The following is a 22,464-nucleotide window of genomic DNA, read 5'->3' on the forward strand; positions in this document are numbered from 1 at the left end:
AGATGGGGGCCTTGCCAGCACACACAGCCACTTCCCTGGCCAGTAGGTCATCTAAAACGGAATGGTTATCCAGAACTGTCTGTGCTAGAGAATCCTGTTGTTGTGTGAGGGCTGATCTTTGGTGTCACAGCCTCGTGTGTTCGGCAGGGCGGTTGACAGGTTGCTATTTGTTTTCATAAATCGTTGTGTGCCCCATGCGGTGGTCCCTAGCCCAGTTCCAGCGAGGGAGAGCAGCAGACCTCGGCTCCATATAATGTGGCTAGATTCTGCCTGGTTTTAACGTGAGGGGGCAGAGAGATGGGTGCGGGGTGTTGTGTTCAGTGATTTGTAAGGGGAGCTCCAGGGAGACGAAAGTACACTGCCATGACTAGGACTCTAGGGGGCTGGCACGGAGGCAGATGCATTGGAGGTCGAGTGAAGAAGTGCACGTACGGAGAGCCACGTGTGTGTGATGGCCCTGATGCACTGCCCCTGCGGTGGACTCGAGCTGCTTCATCATGGAAGCCAAGATAAGTTGGAGGTTCCTGCTGGATGGCTGGGCCCTGGGGGTTGTTCTCTTGGGGATGAGGCAGAGATCATTCTCATCCATGTGCTGTTGGTGCTTGGGCAGGTGTGGAAGATTATACAGGGCACTGGGGCACTCCTGCCAAGTATCACGTCGTGTCTGCAAAGTGTCCCACCTGAGAGCATTTGAGCAGTGTAGAGAGAAGCCCGGCAAGCCGCAGGGAGGCATGGGGGTCCTTCTGCCGGTCCAGTGGGGACGGGGTCAGTAAATCAGCTTGGTAGGCCCCTAACTCGGGAAGCAGCCTTTCCTGAGCCTGGTAACATGCCTAGCAATTACAGTGGCCCCCATATGAGCTCTGATTTCTGCCTATTGTATAAAAATAGTTGATTATTGGAGGGCTTGAATGGGAGGACTGTCTGTTATGTGTGTCCTAGTGGATAATTAGAGAACTCTATGGGTGATTGTCCCCCGGGGGAGAGAGAGACTCTGGGGAACTGCTGGGTCTCTAGGGCAGTGGCCTTAGCAGCTTCCACTCCTGGAGGTCAAAGTACGGGACCCCAGATCCTGCTGCCAGGGCTGGGGCATTCTAAGAGGTGATGGCGTTGGCTCTCACAGTGGGTTGGCAGTCTTTCAAAGAGCCTGCAGCGTCTGAGCAAAGGCTTCTGACTTGTATTTTAGCTGTCTCGGAGTAGAGAGCCCTGATCTCCGGAGCTGCCCATACAGAGGGGCCTGTTGGCCATCATATGTGGGAGGGAACTGAGTCAAGGGAGACTGATAAGGGGCCTGGAAGCCCTTATGTCTCCTAGGAGCCTCTGTTGGGTTCCTAGGTGAAGGGGCAGAGGGGCTGTTTGCTCTCCTCACACTGGCAAACAAGATTTGGCCTTCAGGAAAATTATCTTGTTCATGTTTAGCTATAGCACTGATCTGGTTTAATGCCTGTTATGCTGTATCTGACACTGTAGTGAGTTGTAACAATATGGCCTTATAACCGGGGGGTGGGGGTGGGGGGAGCTTTAAGAAGAACTCCTTAGGGGCGCCTGGGTGGCTCAGTCGGTTAAGCCTCCAACTCTTGGATTTGGCTCAGATCGTGATCTCAGGGTCTTGGGACCCAGTGAGTTGGGCTCCCTGCTCAGTGGGGCGTCGGCTTCCCTTCTTTCTCTCCCTCTGCCCCTCCCTCTATTTCTATTCTCTCTGACTCTCAAAAAGAAATAAATAGATCTTTAAAGAAAAAAAAAAAAAAGAACTCCTTAGATTCTGTCCCCAAGGGCACCTTCTGGGTTGGAAGTGGTGAGGGGTGGGGGATTGTCTATGGAAGCAGGATGGTCAGCACCTCATGCCCAGTGATCCATCCCAGTTTTCCCCAGGAGGAGGGGAGCTTCATCTGGGCTTGTCCGCTCCCAGTGAACCTGAGCTGTAGTAGCTGTGATGGGTGGATGGGCCTGGAGCCAAGCCGAGGAGACCCAAGTGAGGAGAGGCGGAGCTGCTTTCCCCTTATCCCTGTTGGACCCCGGAGGCCAGTGGCAGTGGTCTCTTCCGGGAGTCTCTTCCCTTGTTTGTCTTCATCTCCTGTGTGGGTAGTTCAGTTCCTTTGGGAGTGCTGTCGCTGTGCTGACAAGTCCGGTGTCCCCTAGGATGTCCCTAGTAAAAAAGGGCTTCACTACCTTGGGTGGTTTTTTTGTTTGCTGTTTTTTGTATAAATTGTGAATTTGGGGGTCTTTGGCCAAATGGCGAGGGCAGGCATCTTAAGTGCTATAAGCAACAGCTCGGAGCTGGTTCAAAAGACCTGTGAGAACCAACTGGCACCCTTCTCCCCCTCCCCATGGGCAGATTTTTCTAGAAAACCTTAGCATTTCTGTCTTGTTTAGTTACTTGCCTCTTCCGTTTCACACTGGTGGTTGGATGTTCTGGTCGGACAGACAGTAACGGGGAACACCTGGGATGGAGGCGGCCTCTTCCCTGACCCATGTGCTGCGACCTCCCGTTCTGGGTTATCCCAGCCAACCCCCTAGGTGGTCGGGGCTTACCCCCACCAGCACAGCAAGAGCTGATGTGTCCCAGGCCTCAAGAGCGTAGTAGCAGCTTTACGGAGGCATGTCGATAATTCCACACTTCTGCCTTGGGCCATGTGAGCAGGGGTCCTGCAATCGTCTCTTGGTTTTTCAGCCTCCTCTGGGCACTTGGGAGTTGCTGCTACCATGTTTTCAGGGCCCCTGCTTTCAGTGAGAATTCGTTTTGCTGTACCAGGCCAGGGCCGGGGCTCCTGATATCCCCTGTAGCTGGGGGATCATTTGTGACAACAGCCAGGAATGTGGCAGTCTTGGCCACCCGGAGCGCCATGCTGCCCCCCTAGAACCACCTCTGCCGTGGGACCTGGCCGGCTTGCCAAGCTCGGCACCCCAGTCCCAACCAGCAACATGGTAGGCACAGCAGCCAGCCTCCCCCTGTGTCCCTCCTCTAAGGGCACTCTCCTTGCTCCTGGGACCTCACCCACGTCCCCTCTCCCTGCCCGGGGAAAGGAAGCCGAGCCCTGGTGTTCATGGTTATCAGCTCACCTTGGCCGGGTGCTGGGACTTCGGCAGGCGAGTATTGCCAGCTTCCTCCAGACCTGCTGCCTCGCCGGTACTCGTACCTCAGCTGGGGCCTGCTGGCAGTCATCTTTGCAGGCCGTCTGACTTTGACAGCAGCCACAGTTTGGGGTGGGGAATCTGTGGCCATGTCTGACCGCCGCAGTGGACAGCGGTGCCTGGCCATGCCACAGACTGCCAGCAGGCCGGGCTCCCTCCCTGGGAGACTGAGCCTGCCAGAGGGCGTTAGGAAGCTGTTGGCAGCTCTGGGGCATTGTGCGGGGCTGCAAGCCGCACGCACTGTCTCATCATTGCCAGTTGTACTGAGAAACAGGACTGGTGTGCTGAATTAAGGACACCCAGGGTGACTTGCTGCCACCTGGGATTGGCAGGTAGCTCCCTCAGCATCCACGCTCCCACTTGGGGGAAGTGAAACTCAAACCCATGGGGTCCTTTCTACTGAACTTAGAGTTTCATATAACCCCATAAAGGAAGTAGAGTCACAAGATTTAATCGCTTACAGCTTCCAAACGCCAGGGAGTGCAGTGAGCTGGGAGAAGGACAGGCCTCTGTCGGGTGGAGTGAGCAGGAGACGGGGCAGGGAGCCAGCACCTGTCACGTTCAGGGTGCTTGGGGCAGAGGTCGCTTAACTTTTTTTGTGGGCTTCATTCTACGTGATTATTTAAAAAGGTGCGGTGGGAAAAGCAAAGGAGGAGTTGACGGCAGGAATCCTAAAGTCCCGTCCTTACCTAAATGCTGGGCCTCTGGGTGGGTGTGAGAAGGGTTATCATACCTTGAAATGCCTTAGCAGCAGCTCCGCAAAGCAGAGTTTGTTGGTCTCATCACACGGCACCCCATCGCATTAAGTGTGCGTTTCTTCTTCCCCCTCTCTCTCTGGTCCCCTTTTCAGTGTTCCCCGTGGTGGCAGTCCTGTCTTGGAGGCCTGTCCTCTACCCGCCACCCCCCTCCCCCACAAATAGTAACACTGTGACCGCTGGCATCGGCTTCGTGCCACTGGGTCGTCTTCGGCCATCAGCCAGTAAGAGATCAGGATTTCAGAGCCGAGAGCTGTAAGCACACGGGAAGGCTGCCAAGGGACTCTGAGGAATGTGCATGGTGGGGTAGTTGGAGGGGAGGTGAACTCGGGGTGCCTGGAGCATTAGAGAGGAAAACAGCGGCCCCCGCAGGCCCTGCCCACGGAGAAGAGAGATAGACAGCTCGCTTCCTAATTTGCCAGCACACGCGTGTTTGAGATGAGAACTACACGGAATGAGACTGGAGAGAGCTGCTGACCATGCTGAGGATGGCCGCTGGGTCAGGCCCTGTCAAGCTGGAGCACCGACAAAGAAATCAGTGTCACCCCCATCAAGAATCCCCCAAGCTTCGGGGACTTCTGTGAACTGTCTGTAATTTAGCTTAATGACTGTCATTTTAGCCGTCACGCACACCACTAAGTGCATCTGATTTATCTGTGTGAGTTTTATTTGGTTATGGTGGTAGATCCCGTGTTTGTCCGCGGAGTCTGTACGTGGGCTCATCAGTCCCACGTCATGACCTGCTCTTTCTCTGCAAGTTCATAGGTTGCTCTTTCCTTCAGGTGACTCTTGTCACATGAAAGGCTGGGTGATTGGTTGTAAAAGACCACAGACATTGTCAGGAGAACTGGCAGACGTGAGAAGATGGTACATTTTTTCCCAGCTTACCCTCTGAACTGTAGACATTATATTTTAGAATACTTGTCCCTTTGGCCTGCCTCGGTGCTCCGTGGAAGCTGCTGGTCTTCCTTCCTACTTAGGAGGAGGGAGGGATGGGAAGGGCAGGGCTCGTCCAGGAGGAGCTGAGGGTTGTATACGTGGAATCAGGGCCACGCAGGCTCAGAGGACTTGAAGTGGGAAACCTCATTTGTTGGTATGTATTTCATGAGATGAAGAGTGAGTCAGAACTTAGTTCTGTAAGGTCTTAGTCTTAGTCTAGTTCTGTAAGTTCTTCGTCTTTTTGATTGGGTTAACAGGTGGATGGATGGAATGGCTTTCCATCCAAGAGTCATTCCTATATCAGTGGTATACAGCGGAGAAGCTACTAGTAAAAACACCTCTGGGAATATGTTTGTTAATTCAGAGAGCGAATGCCTAGTAGGCCAGGAACATCGTAAAAGCCTGTGGTTTTCCACTTTTGCCTATCAAGGGGATACTGCGTAGGTACTAAGAATATAAATTCATTGAGTTCTGTTTGCAAATTCTCTCAAGAAGTGTGAGTGAAGTAGAGGAGAGTGACAGCAGCTGGTGTATATTGAGTGCATGCTTTGTGGCCAACATGCCGCTTGATCCTTCACGTGCACTATTTTGTCTAGTGGATGCTGCCACATGGAGAGACAGGTGTCACCATCTACTTTTACAGAGAGGGCAGCTGAGGCACAGAGAAGTTCCATAGTGTCCCTAGTGCACAGAAGGTAGGATTCGGCAGCTCCCTGCCAATCTAACTTCTTTATTAACCCCCTTATGCACTGTGCTCTCATGCTGCCTATGTTGGTTATGTTGAAACTAAAAGTCCTTTTAAGAGACTTGAACACATTTTAACATTACAATAATAAGCTAATTTGTAATGACATGCAAACATTTCCGAAAGAATAGTAAAATATTCACTGTAGTACTCAGAGCAAAAAAATTGAACAATTTGATTTATCTTCAGCTTATTTACCAAAGACGGTGGAGTGGTCGTATCAGGTATCGTCCGGATGAGAACCGAAAGGGGGTGGGACTAACAGTTACGTGGTGATAACAGGAATGCGCTGGACTGTCCTGGCAGCCAAGTCACGCCGTCACTCTACTGACTGTTGTCTGTCTTGCTCCATATTAAAACAGTTCTTCACGTGTTTGACCTTCTAGGGGGATTCCTCAATGTCAATGTAAGTGAAATCAGTTTTGATGAAATTCATCAACTCTTCTCCAAGGATTTAGATATTGAGCCAGGAGGTCACTGGAGGCCTAAAGACTGTAAACCCAGATGGAAGGTGAGGTAAATTTTTTCCTAAGTAATGTCATTGTTCCTATGCGTCTGAGTGAGGAAAAGTGCGTTTGATTCAGGATATACAGTGAAATACATTTGTCTCTTGAAAATTTAAGACCTCAGAAGTTTTGCATTTAATGTATAGGTGTTCACAGTTCAGGTACGATCTAGCAGTGTTCTTTGTGAAGACTCTGACCAGACCTGCGTGTTAACAAAATACATGCTCGTGTGCATCTCGTGGAGATCCTGCTAATAAATGCCTCACTTGAGATTGGCTTGGAAAACCGCTTTTTTCCCCCATTTTCCTGTTTCCTTCTCTGCCTCCTGCTGCTATCCCTAATGATTCCTGTCACCTGCAGGCATAGCCCCACCAAGTCCTGAACCGGGATGTCCAGGTGGGTCTCACATCGGGGTTCCTCAGAGTCCCGGAACCTTGACGGGGCGGCTCAGAGGTCCCTGTGGGGCGCAGTAAGGAGAACTTCGGTATTTCAGAAGGCAGAGCACAAGCTTTTTTATCTTTTTGACATGTCAGAGTTTTAATTAATGTTTTGTTTGAAAAACTATAAGGGAGTAGGTCTGCCTCTGCTGCTTAAAATAAATTGAAAACCGTGATTTAAATCAGAGTTGCTCACAGTACTGTGAAATTGGCTAGTTGGGTGCATATTCCGGTAAGGCGGTTATGTTTGAGTAGGAAGTAGCATTCACATAATTCAAGTTAAAACTACATATGATTAAATCATATGTCCTATCCTCAAGGATTGTGATATAGCCTTAATTTGGAAAGAGTTTTCAATTCCTCTTTTCGGCACTAGTATTTTATTAAAATAGATGTCTTTTTGTACACAAAATCACTGCTGAGAAGGAGAATTTAGATAAAAGCCCTCTGACTTAATTGGCCTTGAACTCTTTGTGTTTGGGGAAGTGTGTTATTTATACCTGCATCCTTAACGCAGAGTATGTTGTCTTGTCTAAGGTAAGCCCTAAACCTGGTTTTGTTGAATTGAGGTTATGAGATAAATAAATGTCTTGAGACAAATTATTAAATACAGGTTTGGTTGTTGGTTTTTTTGTTTGTTTGTTTGTTTTGGGGGTTGTTTTTTTTTTTTTTTTTTTTGCCTCAAACAAGTTGTAAAGCTGCTTACATGGATTCCAGCTCAAATTTTGGCAGATCATTTATTTTAAAGTTTTCTGGTCAGATTCCATTAATAAATGAATCTTCATATTTCACGACTGACTTTTTTCACACTTGTAGGTAAAATAGGCTCTAATTTACACAATTCTACTTTTTAAAAATGTCCCAGGCAAATAAATTATTTTTCTTACTTGGGTGATGAGTGTGTATATTGAATGCAAATGAGAGAAAAAAGCACAATTAATCACAACGGCTGTGGGGTAGTGTGGAGTTGGTCCTCAGACGTATCAGTGTGGGGTACAGCATGCTGCACCGGTGTGCATGGTATGATACGGTAAAATAATTTGGGATTGAAAAATTAAGTATTCTTGTTCTTTCTTCATTGGTCTGTATCAGACACTGGATTTTAAATTTTATGGTTTGTTTTCTTCTCATTTTCTGGGAGAAAGGTATATCACGCACAGAAGTAGTTCCTGTTTTAAAGATTTTAGTAGATGGTAAACTCCATGTGAGTGACCAGGTAACAATATTGGAAGTGGAGTTCCTAGGAGTAAGCTAACTCAAGGATCTAAAAATAAGCTTATTTTATTAAGGAACTGTACGGTAATGGCTGCTCTTATTTCAACTTGACACAACCCCTTCTCAGAAGAGTTTCTAGTTCTGAGCTATGCAGCTAAAGGTAGGAGACGAAATTTGGACGTCATTCAGAGGTGACTTGAATTTGCCATATTTAACTAATTAAGTAAGGACTATCCTTGTCCGTTCTCTGCCCCCGACTTGTTTACACTTTCCTAACGTCCCATTCCAATCTTAGAACAGAGCTGAGAGGGAGAAAAAGAATTACTAGATTTATGTTACACATGGGCTACCAACATGATTCTTAATATTTGAGGTTTTTTTTTTCTTAAAAAAAAAAAACAACTAAGTGATTGATGGCCTATTAATTGGAACTGAGATCTTCCAAATCTAATGATCTCAGCAGTTCTCAGGTGTTGCTGAACACTGGAGGTTCAAGTGGAAAATTCAGCACATGTTGGAGGCCTTATGGAGGAAGGCAAGCTTATTTTGAAGGGGGTGGGTAGAAGGCAAAGATGGCAATGCTTTTCTGAACATTCAAAGTAAAGTTTTCACCTGTGGCTTTGCCTTTCCATTTGGGGGTCAGTGGGAGGTCTGAGCCACTTCTGTCTAAAACCTAAAGGACCAGGCAGTGCTCGTTGCATGTGTCTGTTCAGAGGCACAGGGTTCTGTTTCTCGTCTCTGATGGCTCAGAGATGAGTCTTAGACACCTCCTATGCAGAAGAACCACCCAGGTAAAAATGATGATTCTTGAACATAGTGCTCAGACATTCTGATGCTCTTGGTGGGAAGGGACAAGAACCTTTTTTATCAAGTGCCTCCTGTTGAGAAGCTCCTGTGAACACTGGAAGTGGGAAGGTTGAGAAAGAGGGAGCTGGAACACTGTGGAGAATGAGAGCTCAGCGGCTTCCGCTGTGTTCCATCCTAGGCAGTGGGAGACTAGGGAGCCCTCGCTGGGGGCAGGCGTGGAGCCGGGTCACCCAGGGACACCGTAGCTGCTGGTGTGCTCGAAGTTTGAAAGTAGGACACATACTTGGTGGGAAATAGCATGTAGTAAACACTTTTCTTGCTGATCTTCTCATGGTCAGAATAAGAGAAAATAAACGAGAAAAATAGGTGCATAAATTCAGTAAGATTAGGAGTCTAAAGTGAGCGCAAACTGAATGGGATAATTTTGCTTGAATAAGAGGTGGTGCAGATAGATTCATGAAGGTGAAGTGTTATTTTGCAGAAGATAATAACCAGATGTTGTGTGTTTCCACTGGAAATACATCAACAGGAGAGTAGCTCAAACAGCAACTTAGGGTACCCGCCAAAAATGCCCTGAAACAGAGGTTATTAAATCTTGAAATAGATTATTGCAGAACACTGAGATCTTCATTTTTAGGCGATAAATTGTAAACTTTTAAAGAATGTCATTCCACAGCCAGAAGAAGGGACATACCAAATGAATTTCTAAGATATGATTTAGCTTTGTTTTAATAAAAGCTTTACTTTAGGCAAAATATTCAAAATATTTGATAGTTGTCTCATTAAAAAATGGACATTTATTTGCTATTAAGAGAACAGTTTAGCTTATTTTGAATTTGCCGAGACACTGGTAATTTCATTTCCCATATTATCAGTTTCTTTATAAGATTAAGAAAGAAAAACAGCTCTTGATATTTTAAATCCTTCATTGAACAAAGGACTGTATTATGGCCTATGACTTTGTTTATTCTTAGATGTTAAACTCATCACTCAGTGTAATTGCATTTAATTAACATGGACTCAGCAGCCATTTAATAGCTTCTTTCCTTAAATATCCATAATTCTCCTTAACTGCTTTTATAGCCCATTTATATTATGTCCTAGGCAGCTAACTTGTGGCCAAATTCAGGTTGAGGAAGGGCAAGCTTGATGCTTATTTCTGCAGAAGTTATCACGCTGTTCACTTCAGATAAGGCTAGTGGTAGGAGTCTTTCTTGCCATCTGACTCCTTCCTCTCCTTTGACTTTTCGTAGCAGTTCACTCTCCTAAGAGTGAACCTAGGGGTCCCTACTAGGTTTGGGAGTTATACTGATTTGGGAATAGTGTGGCTGCACCAGCAATGGACAGTGACTCCCACCAGCAGGTTCCCAGTCACGGGGCGGGGGGGTGGATTGAAGGGACTCTTGGATGTGGGGTAGGTTTGCTCCAGCAGCCTTGTGGTCCTCAGTTCAAGAGGTGCCTTATGAGAAAGCCAAATGGGAATGGGATCTAAAGTGGGCCGGCAGAGGCACGAGAGCCTCTTGAGCTCCTACCACATACTGAATGTAAGACAGTGTGAACATGAAGACAGCAGCATTGTAGCGGTCATCGTGCCTTCCTGCATTAAGGGAAAATTAGTGGTGGTGTTTCTAGTTTAGATGTTCTTAGTTTTGCTAAACTGTCTTTTTGGGCTTTTTAAAAGAAAACTAATGTTTAGAAAACATTTGAGTTTTTCAAGAGCAAAATCTAAATTGTAGGGCAACTTAGCTTATATGACAAAGTTTGGATCCAGGAAATAGGGGATTTGAATAAGTGATGATTGATAATATTCATTTATTCTTATTTTATATGAACACATTTTATGTAGATGTTGTTTTTTAGTCTTGATTTTCAGAGTCCCAATACATTTTTTTTCTATTAGAAGATACATTGATTTACTGAGAAACCATTTAATTTCCATATATACATTTTTTTCTTTTGTCCTTTAGATTATGTAAGAAACACATTTTTTTGGCTGCTTAAAAAAGATAAATTTCTCTCTTTTCTGCTGTTTACATTACTTTTTTTGTTAAGCTTCACTTTAAACCCAGTATTATCCTATCACTGAAATAAATACAACATGTATCAAAAATTCAGTTGTGCATTTTGATTAAATGAAAGATATTAATATAATTATGATACTTATATGATATATCCTTTATATTTCTCAAAATAACTGTAGGCCAGGTAGGTAACTTGTAGGATAGTAGATATTCAATTGGAATCTCTTAATTTCAGTTTAAAAACCATGAATTTATTATTTATGATCTACTTTAAAATCTAGAAGTTACTCTTGACATTTCCTTCCCCAACTCCTTCTATCCCATCCATAAACCAGTCCTGTTAATTTACTTCTTAAATGGTTCAAAATTCATGTACCTCTCCTCTCCTCCACTCTCCCCTTAGTTATAGCTACCATTGCCTCTTGTATTGACTTGTATTGTAATTGTGTTAATGTCCTCACCAGCAACCTGAATCTATTTTGGGCTTTTTCCAGTCTACTCTCCATGGGAGTGTTTGCCATCCCCAAATGGGATTTTATCACTTTTAATGAATCTTTCCAAGATTTCCCATGGTGTTGTTAGAATAAAGACGCAATCTAAGAAGTGGCCTTCAGAGCCCACTTATACCTCCCCAGGTTCACAAGACCCTAAGTGGCACAAAGGCAAGGGCCATGTCTGTGTTTTCTCACTGTTGGATCTCTGGTGAGAAAATCCATAAAGGTACGACTTTAAAACCTTCAGAAATTTTTTAAGGATCAGTTTTTATCTTTACCTCCAGGGCTTGCTGTTCTGTTTATTTATATATGTGACTATTTTGTTTTTAAAGGTGGCAGTTCTCATTCCTTTCCGTAATCGCCATGAACATCTTCCGATTTTTTTCTTGCATCTGATTCCAATGCTCCAGAAGCAGAGGCTGGAATTTGCCTTTTATGTCATTGAACAGGTGAGAATGTTACTCTTTTTCTTTCAATTTTTAAAAAAATTTTAAAAATTTTATTATTATTTTTTTTAGAGCATGTGTGTAAGTGGTAGGGGAGGGGGAGAGAGAGAGGGAGAGAAAGACTCTGAAGTGGGCTCCATGCTCAGTGCAGAGCCCGATGTGGGGCTTGATCTCACAACCCTGAGATCATGACCTGAGCTGAAATCAAGAACTGGACACTTAACCGACTGAGCCACACAGTGTCCCAGGTGAGAATATTTTTCAAAATGGTACCTAAGTGTACTGGACCTTAATAAATTCTTAGATATGGTGGGATTTAAAAATGTTTAGCTTAGAGTCAATCTTTAGTTTCATATTTGGGTAAATTCTTATTTGGGATTGAGTATGTTACATATGCCACATTTATTAATCCATTTATCAGTTGATGTGCTCCTGTTGTTTTTAATCATGTCTTATCTATTAAAATGAGACTTTTTAAAAATTTAAAAAATTTTTTAATAAACATATAATGTATTTTTAGTCCCAGGGGTACAGGTCTGTGATTCTCCAGGTTTACACACTTCACAACACTCACCAGAAACATTTTTTAAATTAGTCTTCATATTATCAGCTAATTTTTTTTTCTATAAATCTTTTTCATATCTCAGTATTCCATACGTTAGAATTTCTTTCAGTCTTATTTGCACCCTTTGAGGATATTTACCATACTTTTAGTTTTTTCCACCTCTGTCATTACCTAGTTTTATACTTAAAGTTGTCTTCGATTTCTTCCCTCATCTTTCCCCATCCCCACCTCCCAAGCACGAGGCACTTGCTGAATTTTATCAGTGATTTCTAGGTAGCATTTCTAGAAGGTGCACTCCATTTATGTTTCAAATATATTGCAATTTGGGTACTTTTGGTTTTGACCTTGATAACCTCATTTTATCCTGATATTCCTTCTTTTTCCTCACGCTAAACCTGACTAAAAACGGATTTCCTTACTTATCAGTAGACAGAAAGTGACCTAGCTTATATTATTAAATGCTCCTTTGTTGTGTTTTTTTTTTTTTTTTTTGTGAAACACATTCAAATTATGTTTCTAAGATTATTATATATAGTATGTTTTCCCAGCTCCTTTGTGGCTTATTCTAGATCTCCTCTTAGCTTTTTGCCTGTATTTCCCCCCCTAGAAATACTTGGTGTTTATGCTAACTTACACTTCTCTATATATAAATCACCTTTTTAAGGTGATTTGTTCCCATGCAGTGATGCATATAGTGTATGTGTACTTTTTAATGTGAAAACCTATACTATGAAAATGGATTTTTTTTAATCTGATAACAAATCAAAACTTTTAACTTCTTTCATGATAGCCATAGTTAAAAAACCTCTAGGTCAGTTTTACCAACTGCTAGTTTCCTTTTTTGAAACTTCAGTCTCCTAATGTGTAGGGAGGTGAGATGTGTGTGTCTGTGTTTTTGCAGTCCTCCTCTCTACCAGCTGAGCTATGGAAGAGGGCACTGTGTTTGTGCTTTTAAAGGTATATTCTTCTGAGAGTCCAGCACCGCTGAATTATTTTGTGTAGGTGATGAAGCAACCTTTACAAACCAGCTAAGATCCATATTTTATCAACCACTTAAGTCTAAATCTCAGCCTTGATCAGTATTAATTCAGCCCATGTATCTGATGGTGGGTGGTTTTGAGGTAGTAACATTTTTACCACATATGAAAAAAAAAGAATGATTCTTCTGCTGGACTGGTGCCCAGAAGAGCCAAGCAATTGAAGTACAGTTTAGAAGTCCTAGTGAAATAGGGAACAGTGAACATACATTTACCACTTCTCTTTTTCAAATTCCTAAAACGAGAGTGAAAGAAAAAAACTTAAAAAAAAAAAAAAGTTTTAAACCAGAAGGACAAAAGAGTCGGTCGTTGAGAGATTGCAACTCATTTCTGGACGTCAGGAAGCAGATGGGGCACTCACAGCTCCTGTAATAGAGCAGAGGATGTTCAAACCCACATGCTTGTGGAGGGTGATGGTGACAAGTGTTGAGTCAGTTTGCTGGACAAAGTCCTGCGGATCCCGGCAGTTGAAAGATGTCACAGGTAGACTGAATTACAGGGCTAAAGTAACAGGGTTGTTTAAAAGTTTGATTGCAAAACAGTCAAATTCCCACTTCCCCATCTATGCTTATGCTGCCAAGGGATTACTCCATAGTGTCTTGTAAAAAATCAAAGTTTAAGTTTGTCCTCTGGAGAAACCACACCACAGAAAGTCCTGAGTCTGCTAGCCCAGCTCAGCTTGGGGGGCTTTGGAACAGAGGGGCTAAGTAAGTTTGCATGCCAGCTCTAGGGATCCCTCAGGCCTTTTCTCTGTCTAGTTTTTTGAAGCCAGCAGTTAGGCACGAATCCCCCCCAACCCCTCCAACTGAGGCACAGCATGACTAGTATCTTTGTTAGAGAAACAGATTAGCCCCAGGGAAAAGATGCCTCATCTAATATTTAGAAATTTCCAAAGGAAATTTCCAAAGCTCCATGAAGCCCTTTCCTTCAAGCAACAATGGGGTTACAGCAGGGAGCTCAGCAAGGCCCTAAGCCCTTGTTCTGATGAGGAGAGATGGACAGTACATAACTTGTGATATGTCAGGAGGAGCTCAGGGGTAAAAGGGCAGAGAGAGCAGTAAAGGTAGGGAGATGTGCCCTTTTATACAGACTGCTCTGGGAAGGCCTCCTGGGGGAGACGACATTGAGACAGCCTGGAGTCATGTGATGGGATGTGGATTCCAGGCCAATGTGTCTGTCCTGTACTGGAGCGCCGGGTGGGGGATGGTGTTAGGGAAGAAGTCCAAGAGGGCATGAGAAGCAAAAATGGAGGGCGGACAAGCCAGGGTGGGGACATGGATTATCACCAGTGAGGCTGGAAGACACTGGAGGGTTTTCAGTAAATCAGTGACATAATCTAACTGAGGCTTTGAAAAGATGACTGTGGTGAGAGCAGGCAGAGTGGGGCAGGAGCGGAGACAAGGGCAGCTGTGGCGCTTTGCAGAAGTCCGGCAGGAGGAGACATGGGCTTGCGCTGCCGTGGTCGCTGACGGGGAGGTAAGCTGTGGTGGGGTTTGGCTGACTCCGTCAGCTTGAAAAGTAACATTCCTGCTGACGAATCAGATGTGTGTTGTGAGTGATGGAGAACCATCCACAGTGCTGGCATGTGTGTCTTGAACAAGGGTGTTGCCATGTTCTGGGCTGTCAACATGTAGGGAGGGCATGGGGGGGAATGGGGCTTTTGGTTTTATATTTTAGTTTGGTTTAAGGATTTGCTTATGCACCGGTGTGATGTATGTGCATGTGTGGTGTATGTGTTTGAGTCAAAAGCGGGATGCCACAGAGCTCTCATAGCTTCGTGGAGACTCTCCCCAGCTTTTTAGAGCCTCACTCTCAAACACGAATGCCAAGGCTACTCCGATCTTGAAGAAAGCTTGCACAAGAGGCGATAAAACCAATCCAAGAGAAGGAGTGTGGAGAATAGAGACAATGAAGGAAACAGAGAAAATCTTAAAAGAACAACAAAAGCTCATAATCAATATCCACAGAGCGAAAAGATCATGAATCTGCAAAAATAGGGCATCATAAAGGAAGAGTAGTCGGAATAAGGATGTTACTGTAAACGAAAATGTCCGAACTAAACAAAACTGAGTACAGTGGCTGGAAGATAAACTTAAGAAAATAACTCCTAAAGTAGAACAAGACGTAAGAAATTAAGACCATCAGTCAGTACCAGTATGTCACGGGGTAACCACCTCCCAGACGGCCCGCAAGGATTTTTGCCTCTGTGCAGCCAGGCCTCGAGTCGTCTCTTCCCACAGCGAATATGAGCTGACTTGCCTGGGCAGCCAGACTGCAGGAATGGCAGTGTGTGACTTCTGAGGGCGGGTCAGAAAGACATGGCTGCTTCTGCCTTGGTCTCTTGGATCCCTCACTGTCAGGGAAGCCAGCTGCCAGGTCACAAGGACACTCGGGCAGCCCTGGGGAGGGGAAACCAACTTGGCAGCATCATCTTGCTGGCTGTGTGAGCGAGCTCCCACCCCCTCGCCCCCCACCCCGGAAGCAGATCTTCCAGGCCAGGCCGAGATGTCATGGAGCAGAGAGAAGACATCTGTGTGGTTGTTGTCCCAGTTCCCTGCTCACAATTAGCCGTAGATTCACTAATCCAAGTTCTGGAAAAGCAGAGCACACAGAAACTGGGGGGAGTAGGGGGAAAAAGTCCAAAGAAATAATGTAAGAAAGTTTCCCAGGAGGAAAGGCATGTCTTCAGATTGAAGGAACTCACAGGTACATGTGAATAAAATCTAGATCCACTGTGAAGCGTGTTATTTTGAAATTTTAGAATACGAATTAAAAAGAGAAGGTATCAAGAAGAAATTCTGTAGGATTTCCAGTGATTATATATCAGGATCATAGGAAACTTCTCAGTAATGCTGACAGCTAGAAGATTGTGGATCCAGGCCTTTATAATTCTAGCGGAGGAGCACCTGGGTGGCTCAGTTTGGGTTAAGTGCCTGCCTTCAGCTCAGGTTACGATCCCGGGTTCCTGGGGTTGAGTCCCGGCTCTGGGTCCTTGCTCAGCAGGGAGCCTGCTTCTCTCTCTGCCTCTGCCTGCTGTTCCCCGGCTTTGTACACACACACACACACACACACACTCTCTCTCTCTCTCTCTCTGACAAATAAATAAATAAAATTAAAAAAAAAAACTAATTGTAGAGATTGTGATTTTTAACCTAGAAATTTTTACCCAGCCAAAATGTCAATCAGTTGTAAGGTAGACTGATGATAGCTAGCTAGCTAGCTAGATTTTTTTTTTTTTTTTCATGGACCCTTACTTAGGAAGCTGTTGAGGGATGTGCCTTAACAAATAGAGAAAGCCAAGTCAGGGACAGGGGTGATGCCAGGGAATGAAGAAGGCCTGGGATGAGAGGTGCCCATGGTTAGACCTCTCCAGATTGGAGCAAGAATCCAGGGCAGTGGGAAATGCCTTTGGGCTTGAGGAGGTGGAAAAGGAGTTGATAGATGACTTGATGTGCTCGAATTACATCAATTATTAATAAGTAAAATGTTTATCTGTTGGGGCTTTTGTACAAAGTAATAATAGAAAACTAAGAATAGAAAAACAAGAGTGTGTGTGTGTGTGTGTGTGTGTGTGTAAAATTTATTTGAGATAGAGCGAGAACACAAAGGCAGAGGGAGGAGAAGCAGACTCCCCGTTGAGTGGAGAGCCCAATGTGGGGTTCAGTCTCAGGACCCTGAGATCATGACCTGAGCCAAAGGCAGATACCCAACCAGTCAAGCCACTCAGGTGCTCCTGTACTCAAGAAATATTTATGCAGTCCTAATGATGTAAATTATGATATAACTGTATTGGGAAAATGGATGGAGGGGCAGTGAGTATAGTGGTGTGAATCCTCAGTGGCCAGGGTAGGAAGTCAGTAGACAATGTCTAACATTAATGAAGCCATTATTATCTCAACATTAATGAGAGTCAGAACTCTCATCACCTTGCAATATGGAGAGAAGTGCCAGATAAACTACTACAGGAGGTGAAATGCTCTACTTTTGGAAGGTGAAGATGGGTTAGATGGGTTAGACTTCTTATTTTGCTTAGAAGCCATAAAGCATTATGTCCACACTTAATAAAACCAGTTTTTTAAAACCTGAAAGGAACTTGTTCACACTGACGTTGATGTGCCAGTAGTGACACTATAATTTAACTTACCTCCCTTTCCTTTTTATTCTCCTTTTCAATGGTGAAGAAAGAAGCTGTAAAAAGGAAAGTGAAAAGTAAAAGTAAAGTTCATGCAGGACTTGGGACCGGAAATTCTTTCTCCCTCCGGCGGCAGCCCTCTGGTGATGACTGTGCTGTGTATCTCATTTGCTTCTGTCATCATCTTATTTTATTTTCTAGTTTGGAAATGATTTTGAGAAATATTGCGAAGGCGTGGATAATTGCTGTTTACTTTCCTTCAGATACAGAATGAAGCAATTTAATTGCCGGTGCACCTTTATATAATTTCCCTCATGAATAAAGGGAAGTGAATATTCTGTAGGAAGTTGGGTTCTGTGTAATAAGTTCCCATCTTCTTGTTCCTTAAAGTGTTCTTGGTCTGTATCATAAGCAAGAATAAGAAAAAGAGGAAGTGTTTGTTGCCCATGCACATTAATAGACTTTTCTTAATAATAAAGGTAAATGATTGTAATAAAGGAAATTGGGTTTTGTGTAGTAAGTTTCACTTCTTTATGTCTCTCAAAATGTTGGTGTCTTTATTATAAGAATTAACATTACAGAATTAGCTCTCACTGGCCTTGTTCTGTAAGCAGAGGCCTACTGTTTGTCCTGTCCCAGTTAACTTCATGCTTCTCTTAGCCTTGACACATATGGAAAGCTTCACTGAAAAATACAACATATATTATTATTATTATTTTTTTAAAGATTTTATTTATTTATTTGACAGACACTCAGCAAGAAAGGGAACAGAAGCAGGGAGAGTGGAAGAGGGAGAAGCAGGTTCCCTGATGAGCAGGGAGCCTGATGTGGGGCTCGATCCCAAGACCCCGGGATCATGACCTGAGCTGAAGGCAGATGCTTAATGACTGAGGCACCCAGGCACCCCACAACCTATATTATTTTTAATGGTTTTAATTTTTTCTCCCTGTCATAAGTGATCTGTATTCTGATGTATTTGAAGTAAAATGGAAACATCCCGTAAATGCACTAGATGACAGCGTTTTCTTATATGTGACCAAAGTACAAAAGGACGTAGTAACTAAATCTAAACAGCATATTTGGAGAGCCTGACATGTTTTCTTGTTTTATCTAGTTTATTTGGATGTATTTACTCTTAATATTTGACCATGATTCAACAAGTTAGAAAACCATAGAGCAAAGTCAGATGACAAAGCCTGACTACGTTTCTGTTTTCCTTTGTGAAGACTGGCACACAGCCTTTTAACCGTGCGATGCTCTTCAATGTGGGCTTCAAAGAGGCCATGAAAGACAGTGTCTGGGACTGCGTCATCTTCCATGATGTGGATCATCTACCCGAGAATGACCGAAACTATTACGGCTGTGGAGAAATGCCACGTCATTTTGCAGCGAAGCTGGATAAATACATGTATATGTAAGTAATAAGCCTTCCTCTTGAGAGCAGACCGTATACTTAAAAATCGTGTCATTGAAGAGGTAGCTCTCTCAGTGTGCCTGAATCTGAGGGCTCAAAAGCCTGAGAGATCTTGCACTCTACTTGGTCTTCACAGGGAGCTGGGGATAGTCACTCACCCGCCATCTAGGCGCTTCCTCACAGAGATGTGCATTTGGGTAGATGGGAAAGAGAACCTGGGCTCTATGTGAGGCAAAAGTAGGTTTAACTTAGGGTTCCTCACGTATCAGTGATAGGACTTTGTTCGTTCCTTCTATCCCTGCATGTTGGCTTTCTTGATTGTTGGAGTCGTAGAGTCTGACCTTAGGACTGTAGGAGACCACACACCCTGGGCCTGCCCTGAATAGGTGCATGGAGCACACGGTGGCTCCCTTCTTTTTTCTTTTTTTTCAGATTTTATTTATTCCTTTGGGAGAGACAGAGATAGTGACAGAGAGCGCAAACAGGGCACACGAGTGGGGAAGAGATGGAGGAGCAGGCTCCCGGACGAGCAAGGAGCGCAATGAGCACCTTGATCCCAGGACCCTGGGATCACGACCTGAGCCAAAGGCAGACGCTTAACCAACTGAGCCACCCACGCAACCCCCGTGGTGGCTCCTTTCTGCTTCCCCTTCTCCAGTGACTTATTATGGTGCGGAGAAGGCCCTTTCTCTGTAGTGTGTCTTCTTTCTAAGTTATAGGTTCTTGTCTTGCCTTTATTAATAAGAGGCAGACCTTTCTTGCTCTCTGACTGCACATTCCTTGAAATGTAAACAGTCAGTAGAGCTGTGACAGTAACTTAAGTTGACATTGAAGCATGCAAGTCATCACAGTTTTCATTGGTTGATGGAAGTGGAGAGAAGACAGAGCAGAACAGAAGGTTCAGTTGTAAAAAGCGATGTTCCCTACTTCACAGCTGTGCCTGCTGCCTGACCTACAGGGTAGGGGGAGACAAAAAATGCTAAGGACATGACCAGGTGAATCAGCACTAGAACAGGAAAAGAATACTTTTCTTTCCCTCTCTCTTTCTTCTTTATTTATTATGTCTTCATTTTACCCAATTTTTCTTCATTTTGGATATAGTACAATTGATTGTTTACACCTAAACAGAACAATAAATGGAATTAATGTGCTTACCAGTTTATACATGTTAATGAAAACACACACGCCCTTATCCATATCTACCTATCTATTGATCTGGGGTTTCTCCCAAATCAGTAGCCTGAGGAAGAATAATCTAGCTGGCATGGGAAGCCCATGCCATGACAAGTGCCACGAATACTTGTCAGCCCTGCTGACCCCCAGCTCGTGATATAAGCAGGACCGTTACCTCCCAGATGTAAACCTCGCGCCGTCTCCTGGGACACTGTGGTTGTCCTTGGGCGTCTCTAGCCATTGGGGCCAAGACTGCTTTCTTCCTCACCCGTTGAGTCCATGCAGGAGCTGCTTCTCCCACACCGGATCTCCGTGGGCACCCAGCACTTCTTCCCACAGGGAATGAGACGAGATGACAGTCCTCCCACAAAAACAATGAGATCTGCTCTCCCCCTTCTCTGAGGCAGCTTTGCTATAGTCCCAGCCGGATTTCCCTCAGCTTGGTTTCTAGATGCTGCGCATGGTCAGATTTTCCCTGCTGGCCGCCCCACATTGACCTAACTTCTGCAGGGGCCCTGCTGTACCACTTCCCATTAGTACGGTTGGGGCCACAGGAATTTACTCAGAACTAAGTCTAGGGGTGCTCCCTTGAGATCAGAAAACCAATCTATATCTAAACAAACAACTTGATTTGCCAAATTCCTTGGTGTATGAGTTAGGGAAAGGTAAGGAAACTAAATCCAAACTTGAAAATGTAGTAGTCATTTCTCCAAGAGACAAATACTGCATGACCTCACCTATATGTAGAATCTAAAACAAATGACAAACTCATAGATACAGAGGACAGATTGGTGGTTGCCAGAAGTGGTGGGCTGGTGGAGGGGGTGGTGACTGAAGGGGGTTAAAAGGTACAAAGTTCAGTTGTAAGTTATATTTGTCCTGGAGGTGTAATGTCCAGCATGGGGATTAGAGTTAATGATACTCTACTATATATTTGAAAGTTGCTAAGAGAATAGTTCTTAAAAGCTCTCATCACAAGAAAACAAAGAATTCTGTAACTGTGTATGGTGATGGATATTAGCTAGATTTATTGTGGTAATCATTTTATAGTATATATGTATGTGAAATCATTATGTTGTATACCTAAAATGAATACAGTGTTATATGTCTATTATATCTCAATCAAAAAGTGATTTATCTAAATATTAGTACATTAAAGATAATATATTTGTAAATATCTGTGCATATTATGGTATTATACCAAACAGGTATGATTATTATTGGAACAGGCAGCTAGTCATTTCAAAATTAAATGCTAGAGTTGTAATTACTAATTTATTTTTATCCTGGTCTATCTACATAATAAGTGATGCATTTATAATTAAGTTCAATTGATTTAGAATACTTTATTAGCTTAACAGCATCTAACATTGCATTGACAACTATTGATGTATTTAATCAAGTTTGCTTTGGTGTGGAAGTCTTATCAATTTTTGAACACTGCATTGTGAGTCTTACAAAATAACAATATTGAGTATTAAATTTCATTTATCACAAGTGTTTTACCTAACATAGATGTTTTGCTAGACTGTGAAAATGTTCTCTTTCTTGGTGTACTTTATATTTCCCAGAATATGATTTAATCTGCACAATTGTTTATATGGAAAATAAGAATATATTTTGCAAGGCACATATAAGACTGAAAACTTGATTTCAGTTGGCAAACTATTTTGATTTCATTTTTAGAATGCTGTATTCTGCTTTCTTTTTAGTCTTCCATATAAAGAGTTTTTTGGTGGTGTAAGTGGACTGACAGTGGAACAATTTAGAAAGATCAATGGTTTTCCTAATGCCTTCTGGGGATGGGGAGGAGAAGATGATGACCTTTGGAATAGGTATGTTGAGGTACAAACTGCTTAATAATAGAATTTGTATAAATTTCCTTTCTGTTAGTTACATTGCACTTTGCTATTCCAAGAAAAGATTTTTGGGGATGGAAAATTTTTGAGGTTTTTAAATCCTGCTTTGTGTTTCTACCTTTCTTCATTAAGAGTGCCTTCTGAAATTATTGACCACTCTAATGAGAGCCTTCTTCTGCATTTCAAGTTAAATTCAGGTAGTCAATTTTTATGTCACAGTTTATTCCTTTATATTTTTATTTCCATGTTTTGTAGAGTTCACTATGCTGGATACAATGTAACAAGGCCAGAGGGAGACTTGGGAAAATACAAGTCTATTCCTCATCACCATCGAGGTGAAGTCCAATTTTTAGGACGGTAAGTTTAATATCACCTTTAGATAAAAAGGTTTCAGAATATTTTGATGTATGAAAAATTTGTTAAAAAATATTGCAGCCTCAAAAAAATCTTTGGCAGGGAATTTTCTGTTGATCTTATTTTCTCTTATAGAAGTAAAATATTTTTGTGCTTATTTTGGGGAGAGATATGTATATATTTATATTAAAGAGCCCGGTTAACTATATAAAAAGTGTTCCCTTAACATAAGATGTATTATTTCATAAAACATTTTATTTCTTAAGGATGTCTGAGTTGTAAGTGTGCAAAATAATTTTTTCAGGAGGCTTTTTAAAACTAGTAAAAATGCTAATTTAGATAATGGTTTAAAAGATCTTTAATTATATATGAAAAGTAAAAATTGAAAAAGCTTAAATGCTTTAATTGTAGAATGACCCTGACATATTTGTCATCA

At 43.2% G+C, this 22,464-nt stretch overlaps 1 protein-coding gene across 3 annotated transcripts in view; it reads left to right on the forward strand.

The window, feature by feature from the left end:
* B4GALT6 (beta-1,4-galactosyltransferase 6) overlaps positions 1-22,464 on the forward strand; it is a 73,956-nt gene that overhangs the window by 47,935 nt on the left and 3,557 nt on the right. For all 3 annotated transcript variants that reach the window (XM_059139554.1, XM_059139553.1, XM_059139552.1), the window contains 5 exons: positions 5,955-6,079; positions 11,381-11,497; positions 18,455-18,642; positions 21,528-21,650; positions 21,930-22,031. In XM_059139554.1, coding sequence (XP_058995537.1) covers positions 5,955-6,079; positions 11,381-11,497; positions 18,455-18,642; positions 21,528-21,650; positions 21,930-22,031 — 655 coding nt within the window. The remainder of the gene's footprint in view (positions 1-5,954; positions 6,080-11,380; positions 11,498-18,454; positions 18,643-21,527; positions 21,651-21,929; positions 22,032-22,464) is intronic.

The sequence above is a fragment of the Mustela lutreola genome, chromosome 11 (assembly GCF_030435805.1).
Source record: "Mustela lutreola isolate mMusLut2 chromosome 11, mMusLut2.pri, whole genome shotgun sequence".
In the NCBI taxonomy this organism is placed as follows: Eukaryota; Metazoa; Chordata; class Mammalia; order Carnivora; family Mustelidae; genus Mustela; species Mustela lutreola.